At 36.6% G+C, this 18,456-nt stretch overlaps 1 protein-coding gene across 1 annotated transcript; it reads right to left on the reverse strand.

The window, feature by feature from the left end:
- Positions 1 to 6,368: 6,368 nt before the first annotated feature.
- Positions 6,369 to 17,822, reverse strand: LOC753147 (phytanoyl-CoA dioxygenase domain-containing protein 1). The gene is made up of 9 exons (XM_030997639.1): positions 17,707 to 17,822; positions 13,944 to 14,090; positions 13,408 to 13,483; positions 12,522 to 12,625; positions 11,006 to 11,090; positions 10,195 to 10,320; positions 9,672 to 9,788; positions 9,083 to 9,209; positions 6,369 to 8,464 (listed from the first exon to the last, which is right to left on the reverse strand). Exons 1-9 carry the CDS (start codon positions 17,731 to 17,733, stop codon positions 8,413 to 8,415), a joined length of 861 nt encoding a protein of 286 aa, XP_030853499.1. The 5' UTR covers positions 17,734 to 17,822; the 3' UTR covers positions 6,369 to 8,412.
- Positions 17,823 to 18,456: the final 634 nt, after the last annotated feature.

Raw genomic sequence — 18,456 nt, forward strand, 5'->3', positions numbered from 1 at the left:
GGACCAAATATTATACGGAAATGTGCTTTAGTCAAAAATTTACCTTCTCAGTGACGTGATATTATTTGAGATCTCTCTTTATTTATCTATGTTTTAAAGAAGAGTGTCATCATTTTCCCCTCTGTATTTATCGATCGCCCAACAAACTGAGTATCAATCATTATTGGCCCGTAAGAACTCCCCGTGTTAAATTAACATGGGAAACGTTTCAAGATGGGATCTTGGATCCCATCTTTAAACATAAGGCGTACAAAGTTTGGATCCCATCTTGAAACATAAGGCGTACAAAGTTTGGATCCCATCTTGAAACATAAGGCGCCCAAAGTTTGGATCCCATCTTGAAACATAAGGCGTCCAAAGTTTGGATCCCATCTTGAAACATAAGGCGTCCAAAGTTTGGATCCAATATTTAAACATATTAGACTACCAAAGTTATAAAAAAAATTTTTTTTAATAAAAACTCACATTTTAAGAAAATATGAGGAAAGACATGATTTCGTTGTATGATTAGTAACTCTCTTTAAGAATGTAGAGGATTACGCTGTCATGTTCGACGCCATCTTAGATCTGTATGATTCTAGGCTTGTATTCTATTCATGACAATTCAACTGATCTTATAGGAGATAATTGTCAGTAATTGCATTTTTTTCAAGTTCATTGTCAAAAAACAAAAGAGGAAGGATGAATTATTAAATAAAGTTACGAGAGTCAAGTTTTCCTGAGAGAAGTTCGTCTACGATACAAAAACGAGGCTTGGTCGTGTGACGTCATTCCATGGACCCGTCTCAACATAGCATCGGAGGGAAAGTATAGACATTATACCGGGATAAATTATTAGTAAAAATACCAGATGAACTCGTTTTGATCTTGGAGTATGATGAAGAAGAAGTTATAGTAGTAGTGATAATGGTAGAGAAAGTGAAAATGATGGTGAATTGGGCAAATTTGAAGACTGCGAAAAGGAAAGGGAATTAATGAGCTTCATGAATGAGTGAAAATCTGGTTGTGTTAAAAAATAGTTTCCCAAATTTGGTAACCCCTAATTAAGAGGTCATTACCAATATGACTTTGAAATCTATTCCATGATGAAGAGTAGCTTATTCTTTGGCCAACGATACTCCATTCAAAATATTAATATAACGGGTGAATGAGCACCTGTCCAGGGTTTTTAAAATTGCCTTGTACAAGTTAGGGCTGATGGAACGATTGTGGGTCAGGCCATATTCATATTCTTCTTTGGTCATAAATCCTTTTAAAAGTTTAACTCTGCCTCGTGCTTCAGTGCTTCGTTGCTCAAACGTATGCAATAATGTCTAGGCTTTCACAGAACTTTGTTTCAATCCATAGAACAGCCTTTAATTATTTCGCACAGCATCCGATCTTCTCAGTTGTCCCATGTTTTCTCTCTGCTCCCTTATATTGTCTGCTGCACTATTTCACATGCATAAGGAGTATAAGGTGTTTATTTCGAATAGCAATTGAAAAATCAAAGGTTGATAGACCCAAATGCAAGAAAGAACTCATTATGATAATAAGCAGCAGATAAATTGACAGTAGACTTTCATTAAAAAAAAAACACATCCTGAATATGGGATGGGAATGAAGTCAAAGTTGTAATCATCATAATGAGGAAGGACCAAAAATTTGCTTGTAGTACGCTTATTCCTTGAGTTTGATCAACACCGTTTCTTTTCAACTGCCTAATAGTCAATGTAAAATTAAGCAAATGCTTTTGGAATGAGATAATATAAACATCATGGTTTTTGACCCCTTTCATTGATCCAGCCTAAACTTGGTACAAAAGGATTTTGACAATACGTTTTGAAAAGCCTGCTGCTTAGTCAACCGTGGCAGCACGATTATGAATAGTGTATTAGTAACAGGCTACTAGTCAGGCGCGCCGGAAGCGGTTGGGGATTTTTTTTTTTTTTTTTTTTTTTTTTTTTTTTTTTTTGGGGGGGGGGGGGGGGGCAAACATGCCAGGGGGCTCACGTTCCAGGGGCAGTAGCGCAATGAGCAAAAACGTTTGGAAGGGGGGGGGGGGGAAGCAGAAAAAACATCAACAACACTCTTTTTTCAAAGTGGAGTATTAACGATCAGGGGTTTCAGGCATCTAATTAGGTTCGGATGAGCTTATTTTGATACCTCATTTGTGACATTGGCAGGTTACTTATTTTTTTCTGTCTCTTTCTTTCTTTTTCTCTGTAACATACTTTTTTAATAAGTGAGGGGGGGGGGTTGAGCCTCCGAACCTAGCCGCTCAGCAGAACCTGACATGAAGGCTTCTAAATAAGCATATTTTTCGCCCGACTGTAATTTGGGAATTTCTAATTTTCCAACAAACGCATAAAAAAGTATGACTTACAAAAAAAATTGTCATTTTAGCAACATTTGTAAATCACTGGTATAGAATTAGAAATAACCCCCCCTTCCATCAGTACGCCAGCGTTCAGGGACTCATGTCTTCTCACCCCTATAATAAAAAAACACACACACTTTCCCCTCCTCACAATATTTCCACGATATGCGCTTATCGCTATTATAAAAACCTTCATTGATAAATATAGGTGGCATGCGGAATGTTTAGGAAATTCAATTCCTGTTAACTCTCCTTTCCTTTGAATGGAATATAATTAATATTTGATTCAATTCAGGTTTTTATTATTTTTTTGTTCTTTTTGGTTAAAAATACAAACCTTTTTCTGCTTTTCTTCTTCTTTTTTGAGGAGGGGGGGGGGGGCGTTTTTTTTTTTTTTTTTTTTTTTAGGGGGGGAAGTGCCCCCCTGCCTCCCACTTCTTGCACCTATGCTACTAGTTGCTGTTTACTATGATATCTGATTCAAGGTCACAAAGTTATAACTTTTTAACTAGAATCTTCCAAAGTTGGGCACTTTTTTTTTTACAAGCACTGTACAGCTGGGAAATAGCATTGAAGTCGTTAGAAGTAGTTAATAATGGTTAGTAGTGGTGGTTATTATACGTGACTGCTAAGAAAGCATAAATGCTTGCTAGTAAGCAACCAGAGGACCGACGGCTTAAGGTCCTCTCCGATGGACCTTTATTGGGATTGTGTTGATATAGCAAGTTCTTAAATACAAAGTTCCAAACTACAAAACGTAAACCGTTGCCTTCTTTATGGTCTATACGGTTACATGTTCACTTTGGGTTGAAACTGTGCCCCAACCATAGAGATTAAGTATATATCTCTATGGCCTCAACTCACTACGCCAACAATATATTTGGGAACCTTGACAATGTTTGTTCCATTCCAGACGACTTGTATATGTATTTCAATAAAACTGGGGATTTCCACATGCTCAGGTGTTGTTGTCTACCTCACAGGTTGGGCTATCAAGTTGCATTGGGTTTTAAAGAAGAGGCTGGGTTTTGGGAAATGTGAAAAATTATTTGTGAGCTTCTTCAATCTTTCCATGTTAGTGAATTCGCAATTTCTTTTTTTCAGTTATGTTCCTTACTGTTTCAATCAATTGTCTTTTCATTACACTGGGTGATTTTTCCCATTTCAAAATTAACAAAATAATGAACATTACGTGAGGTAGTTCTAGATTTTTCACCATGTGAACGATAGCCATACATGCATTATTCGTGATTATATATATATATATATATAAATTTATTTTACTAATTAGAGGGACATTTGGAGTGAAAAATGAGTCATTAAGTAGACATTGTGATTAGGAGGACAATTTGGTGTCCTCTTAACGTTTTTTACGTTTTATTTCTCGTGGAAGGCCCAATTTTGTTATATATCTCTCTCTATATATGTAATTTTACTAAAGGCGTCATTGGAAGGACATTGGGAGTGAAAAAATGAGTCATTAAGTAGACATTAGGGTTAGGGTTAGGTTTAGGGTTAGGTTTAGGGTTAGGGTTAGGGTTAGGGTTAGGGTTAGGTTTTAGGGTTAGGGTTAGGGTTAGGGTTAGGATTTTTATGATGTCCACTTAATGTACCATGTAGGGTTATATATATATATATATATATATATATATATATATATATATATATATATATATATATATATTTAAAGAGTATATTTAACTTAGTAATGAAAAAAATATATGGTGAAAATTCGAGTACTGCGATAGAGGGGAATTTCTAAAGCACTTTATTATGACTACATCTTCTTTTTTTCTTCAAATTTAGACACACGTTCATGAGCACCAATATAAACACACATTGGGAACTTTAATTTTTTGAAATATTTCAGACGACGTGCATGTATTTCAACAAAACTGGGGATTTCCAAATGCTCATGCAGGTGTTGTATTCTATCTCACAGGCTCTTTATGTGTGATCACTAGACTATAAAGCTACATTGGTTGAGTTTCGGGAAATGTGTAAAACAGTATATTTAATTTCTCTCTCCTCTCTCTCTCTCTCTCTCTCTCTCTCTCTCTCTCTCTCTCCCCCCCCCCCCACTCCTCTCTCATGTCATGTTATCTTTCAGGCAGAAGACAGCCCAGATGAACTCGAAATAATCTTTGAGTATGATTCAAGGTCACAAAGTTTTAACGTTTTAACTTTTTTAAATAAGCACTGTATAGCTGTGAAATAGCATTGGGAATTGTGTTGATAGCAAGTTCCCAAATACAAAGTTACAAAATACAAAACGTAAACCATTGCAATCTTTATGGTCTTGGGGCACAATACGGTTACATTTTCACTTTGGTTTATAACTGTGCCCCTCAAAAATTGAAACTGGCTTGCATGGAAACCTTGTTTGTTCCATTTCAGACGACGTGTAAGTAGAGAAACTTCTGTTTATTATGCGCTTTATAAATATTGTATTATTATTATTATTATGTATTTCAAGAAAACTGGGGAATTCCACATACGTAGGCGTTGTTGTCTATCTCACAGGCTCATTATGTGCGATCGTTGGGCTATCAAGTTGCATTTGGTTTTAAAGAAAAGGTTGAGTTTTGGGAAATGTGAAAGATAATTTGTGAGCTTCTTTATTCTTTCTATGTTACTGAATTAGCAATTTTCTTTTTTGGTTATTGTAATTAGTCATTACTGTTTCAATCAATTGTCTTCTCATTACACTGGGTGAGGATTTACGTTTTCATAATTATCAACCACGATCGACCGTTTGTCCCTCCCCAATTTCCCATTTCAAATTTAATGAAATAATGAACATTACGTGAGGTGGTTCTAGATTATTCACCATGTGAATGACAGCTATACATGTATTATTTATTATTATATAATTTTTTTTTTTAAAGAGTCATGCAATGAAAAAAAAATCAATGGTGAAAATTCGGATACTGCGATAGAGGGGAATTTCTAAAGTTTCTCTTTCCTATCTTTCTCTCACTCTCTCTCTCTCTCTCTCTCTCTCCCTCTCTCTCTCTCTCTCTTCGCTCTCTCCCTCTCTCTCTCTTTAACACACTCCTCCCCTGTGTCATGTTATCTTTCAGGCATATCAGCCGAGAAAATATCCATGTTTACTCACAAACACACACATACAAAATTATACACCACTATATACATATATATTACATTGGGAACCGTAATTGTTTGTAATATTTAAGACGACATGCATGTATTTCAAGAAATTGGGGATTTCCAAATTCGGTGAGGGGGAGGGGGTGGGGGGGGGGGGGGTGGGTGGGGCTGGGCTGAGATGATGGGTTCCTCGTACAACATTTCTCTTGGCAAATCTAAATTTATTTGGCAATTTCGTAATTTTATTACCCTTTAGGGCTAGAATTTTATATTTGTTCATTTCGCTTTTCCTTTACTATTATTGCTGGCAGTCTTGTCAGCAAACTTGGAATCGACACAAGCCAAGCCCCTGTTCCAATTGCAGTCTTCAAAACTTCCACACCATCACACTACATTCATTATTATCACCAGTATCATAATCATTGCATCATTGACATCATTGACATCATTGACATCATTGACATCATCATTATCACCATCACCAGTATCATAATCATTGCATCAATGACATCATCATGATCATCATAATCACCATCACCAGTATCATAATCATTGCATCATTGACATCATCATAATCATTATCGTCACAGTCGTCATCTTCTTCATCAATTCCTCCACCATCGTCATCATCATCATCAATACTTTGCCTGAAAATAGAAGGTGCTCCATCACATACTCTGATGACGATTTTCCCTTGGTCAATTTCAAACACCAAATTCAACCCTAGAACAAACACTATCCGACTCCAAACCCAATCCCAACTCTAACTCTAACTCCATACCTAAATTTCAGCCCTAGAAAATGTCGACATAGTTGGACCACATGTATATATGTATGTATGTCTTCAGTATGTCTACAGTGATACTCAATGAATGAATGTAACAAACAGGCAAATATATAAATATCACGATTTGATTGATTTTAATAGAATTAATATTGCTCTCTTTTTTAAGTATCTTTTTACAAAGTACTGTACAATTTTGAAACACAGGTACTGCTCAACAATACAATGGTGCTAAATTTGCATTCACAAAATTACCAGTAAGTAACATGCTTTAAAGCCGTATTTCAACATAATTATGGCAATATGAAATGTAATCTGCACAGACATGAAATCGAAGTTCATCCTGAGTTCTCTTAAGATTTTTTTACATAATGCATAGTTCCTGAGGAATAAGCAAAGAAACATGAGGAAATTACCATGGTAGACCAAGGAGCATCAAGGCCATCATCCCATATATTTTACTTTACCACAATTAATGCCAGTATGACTCCAAAGAGAAAATATAATATAGTGTAGAAGTGAGGTATATTTGACTGAACATGATTTCCCTCAAGTTTTTGCTACTTTGCTGGTCAAAACAACCCACATATTTCATGATAAACAATTCAAATTAATTTGCTACAATTTACTCTAGAGATGTAAATCAATTACAAGAACAGAAATATATTGGAAAATAAAATATATTTTTTCTCTTGTTGCCTCAAATGGAAGAAGATTACCCACACTCAAGATAGGTTAAAAAACACTGAGCAAATATAGAATTGAATTCTTGATAACATAACGTATTTGATTTTTCTTGTAATCATTCTTTTTTTTAAACAAAAAAAGAAGGATATTCCAATTTGGAAATTTGGGAACACCAGAGAGATTGAATAACGAATCTATTAAAGGAAAGCATTAGAGTAGATACATATTTTTCTGCCTTTTCTAGAGCAATGTGTATTTACTCTAATGCACATTGCTCTAGAAAAGGCAGAGAAATACACATTGCTCAGATGATCGGTTAGTCATATTTTTCTGCCTTTTCTAGAGCAATGTGCACTAGAGTAAATACACATTGCTCTAGAAAAGGCAGAAAAATATGACTAACCAATCATCTGACAAAATGAGAAAAATCCTGTAAACAATATTTACAATTGCATAATACAATTAATTTGTAAGAAATTGCACACACAGCATGAGTGTGATCCTCTGTAATTTGCTCTTTTGTACTGTCACTCCCTATTCTTATCCTTTTTTACTTCTTTTGAAAGTAAATTTTTTGTTTACTACTATTGTCCTTGGTGGTATGAAAAGAATTTATCCCATTATTATTTCCATTCTACAATGGTAAAAAAGGGCAGATTAAAATAAAAATCAAAGAAAAATGTCACATTTTAAAATTATACGATGCAGCGTTGGTTTATTCAGCTGCTGATTGTCAATATCCATAAAGTATCATCATAGAATACATACGCCCTTCTGGCTCCGAGCAGGTAAATTAGTAACAGGTAGACACAGGGTGGCGGTGAGCGATAAAGTGCACATGCCACACCGACGTGTCTTAAGATACTATACCCATAAAGAGAAGGTCGAATTCTGGTCAAGGTGGAAAAAAAGTTGTGAGTTCGTTTGATGTCATTTTGGAAGAATAAAAAAAATAAAAAATAAAATGTCCCCTAATGTTCTTCAAGTGCTCTCATATTTGAAATATGACAAGATACAGCTAAAACGTATGGATCATTCATGCCCATGTATGAGTAGTCCCATACATCTATTTTTGTGTGCAGTGCACTTGTCTTTTAGAAAGACAGAGTCAATTCTGTTCCTTTTGGCGATTCCAAAACCTAGCAGTATACACCAATTCTTATGTACTGAATAATCTCTCTTTCCATATTGCTTCAAGTTTCTTTTTCAACATAACTGACCAGAATTCAACTTTATTATAGTGAAGATAACAAGATACTTCTGACTGAAAGAGGCAATTACAGTCTGATTACCTGCTATGTTTTATATCTTTATAGGGTGCATAGCATCAACAGGAGCGTCTCATAATAACTACAATCATTAATTCATTTAAGTACAATTTCAGATTATAAGTAAGGTTACCAAAAGTCTTAAACATCAAAAAGACCGGACCCTGCATTTCATATGTTAGAGGCAGGATATGACTTCAGGTTTAGTTCTGTGTGTACAGCTGTGGAAATGGCATCTCGGACGTAGGCTGCAACCTGCAAAAGAAAAGAAATAGGGGGGTGCAAGGGTAGTTGGTGTTGGTTAGGAGGAAAATTGAAAAGAATTACGTTTACACATCTTTAAGATGATAAATACTTGCTCTTTTGTCAACTAATCCTGGAATAATAATGGTGTGACTGGCAGAACCAATCATTTGATGGTAAAAAATGATAACTCAAGTAATATTTGCATGTGTCAAAATAAGCACTTTTGGTACAGTAAGCGATAAACCAACAAGGTTGGCTTTATCTATTATCTTTCAAAAGAGGCAAACATGAATAAATTCTGTGAACAAAATTTGTAAATAGCACTTTTACCCCCCGAACAGAAGGCAAATGGCTGTCATCCTGTTTTTATTTCAAAATTGAATGTATTGAATACTTATTCAAAGCTCTATAAAGCATTATATCATGAGAAAATGTGTAGAGCCCAAATGCGAACCGAAGGTTGCATCCATCGCACCATGAACCATCTTTTATGCTGTGGGACATTTTATTGCCAAATTCATTTTGTTACTTCTCGTTTAAATCAGAACGTGAAATATTTTGACTATTTGAATACATATAATGGAGTTTATCGAAGCATGATATAGCTGGGATGAAAATGAAACCTACCAGTTTTCTTCGCTCCAATCTGTCTTCTCAGACTCTGCAACATGGAATGTGTAGATATGTCGGGATCTATCCGACGTGTTCTGGGAACTCCTGTGAACAACTTTGGCATCGATGAGAATCAGTGACCCTGGAACGAAATGAAGAAGGTAAAGGAAATATTGACCTGGACATAATGGCTACCTTTAAGATGAGAAATAGCCTCACTACATCAATGGCAGATCCAGGATGAGAGGACTGTACCCCCTCCAGGCCAAATGCAATCTGGTATCTTAAGCCTAGCAGCTAATGTTTACCCTTAAAGGCATCCAAAAAATGAGAAGACCTTTTTAGGGGTGGGGGGGGGGGGGGTGGGGGAGTAAAGCACCCCCAATATTTGGACACAAGACAAATTCTAAGAGTCTGACTACTTTCTTTCTGGGCTGTTAAAATTTCCTAACATGATTGATTTTCCTTAAATTCCCGTTCTGTAATTGGAAAAAAAAAGGGAACTAATTTTCAAGGTATTCCCTGATATTCAGGATAGCTTGGAACCATGACTTGTCACCTGAATATACGATGTTCAACCAAAGGAACCGTGAACCAACCTTACCTGCTTTGACAGGAACCGGAATGAAATCCTCATCAGGTACCTGCATGGGGTAAGGATCGCCTTGGAATGAGGTCGCAGATCCATCTGGATCTCGAACCATTCTTGTTGTGATGTCACCTGTTAAGATAGTGTAAAGTGTAAGATCCTTACAAAGATGGGTCCTGTGCGTTTTTACCAATTTTATTTCATTTTATTTTATTATGTAGTAATGGCAGATTAAATAAAATAGAAGTGTAAAAATATTGTACATCCTTAGCCAAGATATAAATTAGGGGGGGGGGGGGGGGGGGGGGGGGTAAGAGGACATAATTTTTTTTGGGGGGGTCACGTAATTTGATAAATTGACCGATCTTTCCGTTGGGGGGGGGGGGGGAGCTAAGGTCATCTATTAGGATATTAGGATAAAGAAAAAAATAAAATAAAAACTCAAAACTCAAAAGGGAGGAGGGGGGGGGGGTACCCCCCTCCCCCTGCGTACGCGCCTGATACCAATACTCTAGTCTAAGATGGCTTAATTGCTTACGTGAATGAGAACCTGGAATGAAGTACAGGCAACCATTATCAATCTCGGCATCCTCTAAGGCTATCCAGTAACCAGTCAGTTTGAGGGGGTCGGTATGGAGAAAGATGCCATCCTGATGGGCAGTCACTGGTAGAAAAAAATAATAACAGAATTAGGGTACATAAGGCCTAACAAAAAAAAAATGTTGTATTGCCCTTTGCGACCTACCCCAAATCTTGTAATCTATGATCGGCTTTTTAATTATTTTGTTTTTTAAACCATTTTTTAGAGAAAAAAAATTATTAAAGCATTCAAAACTGAGAAATATCAGCAAAAAGAAAGAGGAAAAGAAAAGTTAATTTTTTTTTGGGGGGGGGGGGCTGACTGACCCATGTTTTGGCACCTAAAGAGCAATACAACATCTTTTTTTTAGGCCTAAAGATAACCATGATGATGATGATAGTAATGACAATAATACTGATGATGACGATAAGACAATGAAAAATATCCAGTAACCAATCAGTTTGAGAGGAGTGGTGTAGAATGATATAGTCATATAATATCCCAAATGATAATAATGAGAATAAACATTACACAATGAAAGCTATCCAGTAATTTATGAGCTAAGAAGGTGCCCTGAGGAAGATGCCATTATGATGAGCAAGAAGAGGGGATTTCTATCTGCGACATTTCACATCCAAGGCATCATTCTTATCTAAATTAACTTCAACCTATAATCCTGGACTGATCATTTATTCTTTAATTTCAATCTAAACTATATTTTGGGGGTACTGGTATGATTTTCCTTTTTGAATAAGTCCTAAAGTCTTACCTTCTCCTCCAAAGTGTGGTGGTTTGAAGATGTACATGCTCTGCACAATAACAGGCTTCTTGAAGTCTAAGTTTCTTGCAATATCCTGTACAGATGAGATATATTTGGATTTAAAAGTGAGAAATAGGTGTCATTAAATGTTATAGAACGGGTAGAAGAATCCCTGCAATCTGATTGGTCAATTACCATGTAGATAATTTTACTGGATACACACAACATTTTTTTTTTTTTAAATTATTTTTTCCCCTTATAATTCTTATAATTTTTGTTAATTTGCTAATTTTTTCATCATTCTGATAATTTTTAAATATTTAATTTTTTTTAATTTCATGCGTCCAGTAAAAAATTCATGCGACTGGTAAAACAATTCATGCGTCCGATAATTTGTTATTGTTTTTGTTTAAAAAACTTAAGTCCATTCTAGAAAACAGATGATACGCAGTTTGATTTTGTGGGTCGGTGGAAGTGTGTGCACGCTGTAACTTTAGGCAGGTCTAAAACACACTCGGCAATGCCTCGTATGTATAAACCATGCCCAAATTTACCTTGTACACACAATTCCTACCGACCAAATCATACCTGCACATCATTTGTATCTATGGGTAATCATTACCTCTCTGACGTGACGAAAATACCTTGTCTTGTCCAGCAATGATTTTTTTTTATCTTAAAGAGATAAAAGCCAAAGCAAACATATCTAATGCAATTTGGAAGCACAAAGATACATAGTGCTTCAGTTCTTTTGATTGACTTGGGTTTTTATGAGTAATGACATCCCTATCAGGCTATACAGATAGTTGCTTAAAGAGATAACATACAGAGCAATACAATACACTTTACACAGTGCAAAGAGACATAAAAGTGTGAATTCTACTAAGAATTCAAACCTGAATCTGGTTCTAAGCTCAGCCTATATGCTAACAATGCTGAGTAGCTAGGGCCATCCTGGCCTCCGTCTTCCATTTATTAATTTGTCTTTATGAATGTAAATGTATATAATTTTTTATTTTAATAAAACAGAAAATAAATACAATACATAAATACAATACAATCTTAACAAGAGAGTTTGCAGAATTTTGGGTTTAGGAGAACACGGTCCAATGTGTTGTAGGCTACACAGAACCAAACATCATGTGCTGGGAACTTCAAGGACATTCAAGGGTACCCGGCAATCAACAGAAAAATAATCTGCTCTACATGATATAGGTTCCAGCCTTCTACACTATAATCAAGATATGAGCTTGAAATGTTTCTTCTATGAAGAGATATTGCAAGTTCAAATAAACACAAGAGCAACTTGTGCGTAGACTACCGGTAGTAAAAGCACCAGTGCATGCTCACAGTAGAATAGGGCAAGCACTGAACCCAAGCCAGACTTGAGTTCTGTGCGCGCTCTATTAATATTATCCTTTATTCTTCATCTTCATACTCAACCGTTAAACCAAATTTGTTAAGGTTGATTTAATACATTCTAGCTGTACACAAATTAAATTTCAGTGGACAATGTAATCACTACCTGTACTTTCTTGGAGCAGGATATTGTCTTGAAAGGAGGTGAGAGTTCATGAAGGGCATGACCTACTTTGTTGAGGCTACTGTGTTTGTCAACCAAAAGATTTCCTGTAAAATGTATAGTTGAAAAAAGAAGAAACATAACAAAAATGAGAGAGTTGTAAATGGGTGATTATATGTAATATTGTTATGACCAGAGAGTTGTAAATAATGAAAATGAACATGAACATTCACCACCTGACAAAGAAGGAAAAAAAAAATCACTCAAAATTACAAGATGTTTACATCTGTTTCTGTGGTGGTTATTGTCTCTTCCTTGGAACTGGCAACCAATTTTGTATGTGCACATAATTGGTATATTCAATGAATGTGTCCTATAAAGCAACATACTGTAGGTCTATTATCAAGTGATTTCATCAGAAAATGAAAATCTCTTGATATAACCTCCGACTAATAATCCTATCTGGTATCACTATATAATGACCACACTACAATGCATTATCAAGTACAGTCGGATAGTCTAGAAAATCTGTGCTAGCATCATAGGATTTACATGCACACAAAATCATGTATCAAGTATATTATCATCATTCATAAGATTGTGAACTCAAATTTCATCACGGGCACTGATCCTTTTAATAGACCATTTTTGAGTATGTTGATAGATAAAAAGCACTAGAAGTCTCATTAATATCGCCATCTGGTAAACAACACTTAGCTCCCAATCATCGCAAAGCATTCAACATTTATTTTGAATGCTTACAAAACTGGCTGAATGTATTAACTTTGCTTAAAAGCACATAACAAGTTTACTTGACATCACAATATAATTCCCTTTTTCAATCTTTATTGCACAAATGATTCCTTTACAGAAATGTGACAAACCATACCTTCCTTGTCCAATGCCTCTTTCTCAAAGAAGAACCTGATCTTGTCTCCGCTGGTCATAAAGTATTCATTCCGAGCCTAGAATATAAAGTGTGAAACAACACTTTTGAAAGGTATGAAGGGAGTGCCCTATATCTTGAACACTTACCGTAGAAGGGACTAATCACCCCCAAAATGTCTAGCTTTGTATTTTTTAGTTAGTTGATACTTGATGGAGTAATCCCTTTAGCAGCTCACTCAGAAAGCTATACTGAGTGAAGAGGGATACAATGTACTAAAACCACTACCAGGTTGAAGTATAGTATAGCAAAGAGACAATGCAAGTTTATTATCAAAATTACACTTTTAATTAAGGTACAAACAATTTCAGACTTCCCAACATTGGCGGTCAAGAATTCAGAGTCCTTCTCCAACAATTCACATACATGTTCAAACAAAACAAATATACTGCTGTAACCCTATTGTCAAGACCTATAAATATAAGTGGGTTTTAGAAGAATATTTTGACTTTAAAAGTTTAAATGGAGAATATTATTACCTGTGTATTTTCAGATGTGTCAAACGTACACCTTGCATGCTGTTTTGGATCCATGTTCTGGACAATGTCATGGCATTCTGTCTTGAGTGACTCCACCTCTTCTTTTGTCAGAAAATTCTCCACTACAAGGAAGCCATCCTTTTCAAACTATAGTAGAAGAAAAAAAAGGCAATGAGAATTAATTTAAAAAAAAGGCTTATAAATTTGACAAGGGTAGCTTTATTATTATCATTACTGCTTCCCCTCAGTGTCGACAGTCTAGTGCAAGTGCGACAAATCCTAGGGGCCCTTTTTTCCCAAACTTGTCAAATCAATACTACGGGTGAGAAGAGGAGCCATCCGAGCCAAGACATACATGTAGCATTAGTCACAATTCCACTGGATTAGAAAAAACGTAATTTGAGGCAAAACTGGAATTATTTAAATTAGGAATAAAATAAAAATAATAATAGTACCAAGGAATAAGAGGTGCAAAATACTTTAGATTGGCACGCCCCCCCCCCTGGAAATTTTCATTTGATAGTTTATAAAAAAATACACCCTCATATTATTCTTAGTAACAAAATATAATGCTATAATTTCTCCAATGTTTTAGACTTCAACAAAATATTTGAATGACAAGGGATTGATATTCATATTTATATTTATATTAAGAGAGAGAGCTTAGAGAGAGACTCGGGGAGAAAGGAAGTGAGAGGAACTGACTGTCGGAAAGTGCAACAATAAGAAAAGATACATGAGCGATGAACACAGAGCAGAGAGAAGGGAGATACAGGGTGAGATTAAGAGAGAAGGGGGCATGGTTGGTTACAAATTCATTCATAGAGATTACTGCTGCCAGACAACTGGCGCCCAGGGGCCCATTCCTACAAACCGTCATAAGTCTAACTTCTTGACTAAATCAGCATTAGTGAGCAACTTGTCCGCTACGTGTTTCACCAAGCCCTCTTTGCCAAGATCAACGACAACATCCTGACTAAGGAGTTATGACGCCTCTGACACCGTCGTATCTCTGTCATAACTATTTAGTCGATGGGCAGCGCCATCACATGTCATTTATTGGGTAGACTATGGCTGGCAAAAAAGGACAATAAATCCTCCAACTATGATTTTTCAACACATTCACTTAAACAGTGAGTTATCGTTTTTTGTATTTGATAATCTCATGAAAATATGCCATGTTTGTATTTAAGGATTTTCCCACTTAAATAAACTGATTATACGCCTTCATTTCCACATTGTAAAATCGTCGAAGGGATAGCTATTTTGCCACAGCAGGCATGCCATAGTTTGAAGTGTATTCTTTAGTTTTCAGACCCATATTGCTTTCGAGATAAATTCAAATGTGTAAAATGCACAGTTTAAAACATGTGGTTTAACCTTTGGAATGTTAAAGTTTTGTCATTTGATTATTCAACTGATACCTAAAACACTGGACTCAAACTTCTTTACATCGTATTTTTCTAAGAATAATATATTGGTGTATTTTTATAAACTATCAAACTAAAATATCCGAGGGGTACCCATGTCAAGAACCAAACTGATTCACCGGTCATGTAATGAAATACTCACAATTTTATGTTACAAGTACTTCTATTGTACAATCTACACAAATTTAGAAGTATATTGCATCTCTTATTTCTTGGTATCATTTTCAATCTTTTTTATTACTAGACTAGACTAATTCATTTAAATAATTGCATTTTCTCTAATATTAATTTTTTAATAATCCGGTGGTATTGCGACTAAGGCTAAGTTTTGGCTCCTCTTCTCGCCGATAGTATCGATCTCACGAGATACTAGCTAGTAAGCTCTTCGTGAAACGGTTTAGGAAGATTCTGAGACATCTCCGTAGTTGGTGGATAAAGTTATGACTGTCTTGTCGTTGGTTTCTAGAAACGAGCCCCCAGCTGCCACTGTAACATTGCCACTGTAACTGCTGCAGCTGTAGACCGAAAGCTTCAGTCTCTCTAATCGTCGGTTGTTCCACTGAGACTACGTCTGGCTCCACTAGACCTCCGATTATAGAGACTGAAGTCTGGGGACCTCTTTCTGTGAGGCACTGTACGGAACAAATGGTTCGGTTCGACCGGACCGTGATGAATGAGATATGCAACGAGATTTTCACTCTTTACATCCTCATAACTGCTGCAATTACAACACAAATTAAAAATAACATATATATAGCTTATTTGACTTACGATAGCTTGCTCATTTAGATCCTAAATTAATGATTAATCCGAGAAAGTCTCGTCGTCAACATTATCCGTCTTGGTTTTAGTTGATGAATATTCATTTTTTCTTTTCGAACGTCCAATAGCTACCGTAGCTACTTACGAGTCGGCCCGGCTTGACCAACGAACTCCCACGAAACGAGTGCTCTGATTGGCCATTGGCTATGTTTTGGTAGGTGGACCCGGAAATATATCGGCCGCCGGGTAATATTTCGAATGCATGAACGTACTGCTTCGCGGTTCGGAGATACAAATTGGATAATTCATATAAGTAAGTCCGTAAATTATCCATTTAATATTAAGTTATCAAATTTTCCAGAAACACATTTCAGCCCTTGAATCAGTGCAAAGGAAAGCTGCCCGTTTTGTGAAAGGGAACTATCAGCGTACGGCTAGCGTCAGCCAGATGCTGCAGGAGCTGAAGTGGCCTTCACTTCAAGATAGGAGGACAGTTGCACGTCTTACCATGCTGTTCAAGATCAACTCTCATGAACTCCCGATTACCATCCCAGAGAAGTTTATCCCAGTCGCCAACAACCCCAACAGACCAGTCACCCATAGTCAGAGACCAAGCCAGTACATCAACTACTCTGCCAGGACCGAAGCATACAAGAACAGCTTCTATCCTCGTACCATTCAGCAATGGAATCGACTACCAGCCACCATCATCAAAGAGTCAACATCGGCCAAGTCCTTCAATACCAAAGTTTGGAGCTACATGCAGAATGACCACTCAGCCCAGCTGTACACAGGCGGGATAGAGCGTCAATGTGGCTCTACTTCATCTATAAATTAGATGATGTCTACAACCCACTCATTTTATGAGCACCTTATTATTTTGTTTTTTGAACTTTGCATCAGTTGTGATGTTTGTTGACAGTTTGCGATGCCACGGAAATCTGGACGTATATACCAATTGGTCCTGTCCAGTACCACCTCATGTAGATGTAATTAGGACAAATGACATACCGACCTAATTTACATCTGATTTAGAAATCAGAAAATTAGATCTAAATAAAGAAAATCGGGGAGAAAATGTTTTGACAAAAAAAGCTGCCATTGTTGGCTATAGCTACCCCCACGGTACGAGATCTCTGGGTTGCCATCTGTATTGGGGAATGACAACAAATGTCAGTTTTATTAAAGAAATGACCCAAATCAGATGGTTATTGCTGTCTACTGCAGCTGCCACTGTAACATTACACTGTGGTTTTTTTGTTACTTTATTATCGGCTATTAGCACATTCCAAAATGTAAACAAATAACGGTTAAACGGAGCGAGAAATGCTATTGCTACTGCTACTTAGTGCTAGGCCTAATCCGCTCGGTTTTGATGAACGCATTAGCATTGACTTCTTCCAGTTAAGTGCCGCTTCAATCATGGTGATGAAGATAATCGCGACTCTCCGCTTTGATGGAGTGGTTTAACTCAGGCCTGAAATCCATCTTATGTTCAATGAAACAAAGATTAAGAGAGACTCTATACAAGTGATGATGGAATTTAAAAGTGATGAAAAAGTTTAACTTGCCTGTTTTCGCTCTTCTTTTGATGCCATTCTTGATCTTGATCAACTCTCAGTGGGTAGGCATACCCTCTCAGTGATGCGAATCTCATATACTGTTGAAGTTTCTGACTATATACAAAAGTCAGGCTACAAGAACGCGTTGCCGTTTTGCAATATGGATAAAGTCCTTAATGATTTTTTCCCTCATTTTGTGTTTGTACGATTATTTACCGGTGCCAGTTTTGAGATTTTGTTTTAAGTTAAGACTAGTATTTCATAACTGACGATTTTGCAACATTTACATATAGTTCTAGGCCTTGAGTCTATCTATATCTCTCCTGCCTTGTTTCGCCGCCCTCCCCTTTAATTTATTATTCTATACCTCAATACCAGGCGCGTACACAGGGTCGGGGTTTGGGGGGTTAACCCCCCTTTTGGTATTTTTCTATGTGTAAACCCCCCATAACCCCCTACCCCCCCCCCCCTTTGGATTTTTTTAAAATTAAAAAACAAAACAAAACAAAACAAATATTCCCAAGGCTGACCTAACAAAGCTGACCTTACTTACACCCCCCCCCAACGGAGCAAAATGTCAATTTTTCAAATTTCGAGACCAAAAAAAAAAAAAAAATGTCCTCTTACCCCCCCCCCCCCACCCCCACCCCCCCCCCCCTTGAAAAAATCCTGCGTACGCGCCTGCTCAATAATAATGTCTAGCCTTTACATCATCATCATCATCATCATCTATACGGGAGTAAAGGGTATCATGGAAGT

The sequence above is a fragment of the Strongylocentrotus purpuratus genome, unplaced genomic scaffold, assembly GCF_000002235.5.
Source record: "Strongylocentrotus purpuratus isolate Spur 01 unplaced genomic scaffold, Spur_5.0 spur5_scaffold_4, whole genome shotgun sequence".
NCBI classification, from domain to species: Eukaryota; Metazoa; Echinodermata; class Echinoidea; order Camarodonta; family Strongylocentrotidae; genus Strongylocentrotus; species Strongylocentrotus purpuratus.

Coding starts and splice junctions, on each gene's coding strand:
- LOC753147 (XM_030997639.1), bottom strand. CDS start 17,733: ATGGCATCAAAAGAAGAGCGAAAACAG. Junction 10,321..11,005: donor ACCACACTTTGGAGGAGAAG/GTAAGACTTTAG, acceptor TTTTTCTACCAG/TGACTGCCCATCAGGATGGC. Junction 9,789..10,194: donor CATTCCAGGTTCTCATTCAC/GTAAGCAATTAA, acceptor CTATCTTAACAG/GTGACATCACAACAAGAATG.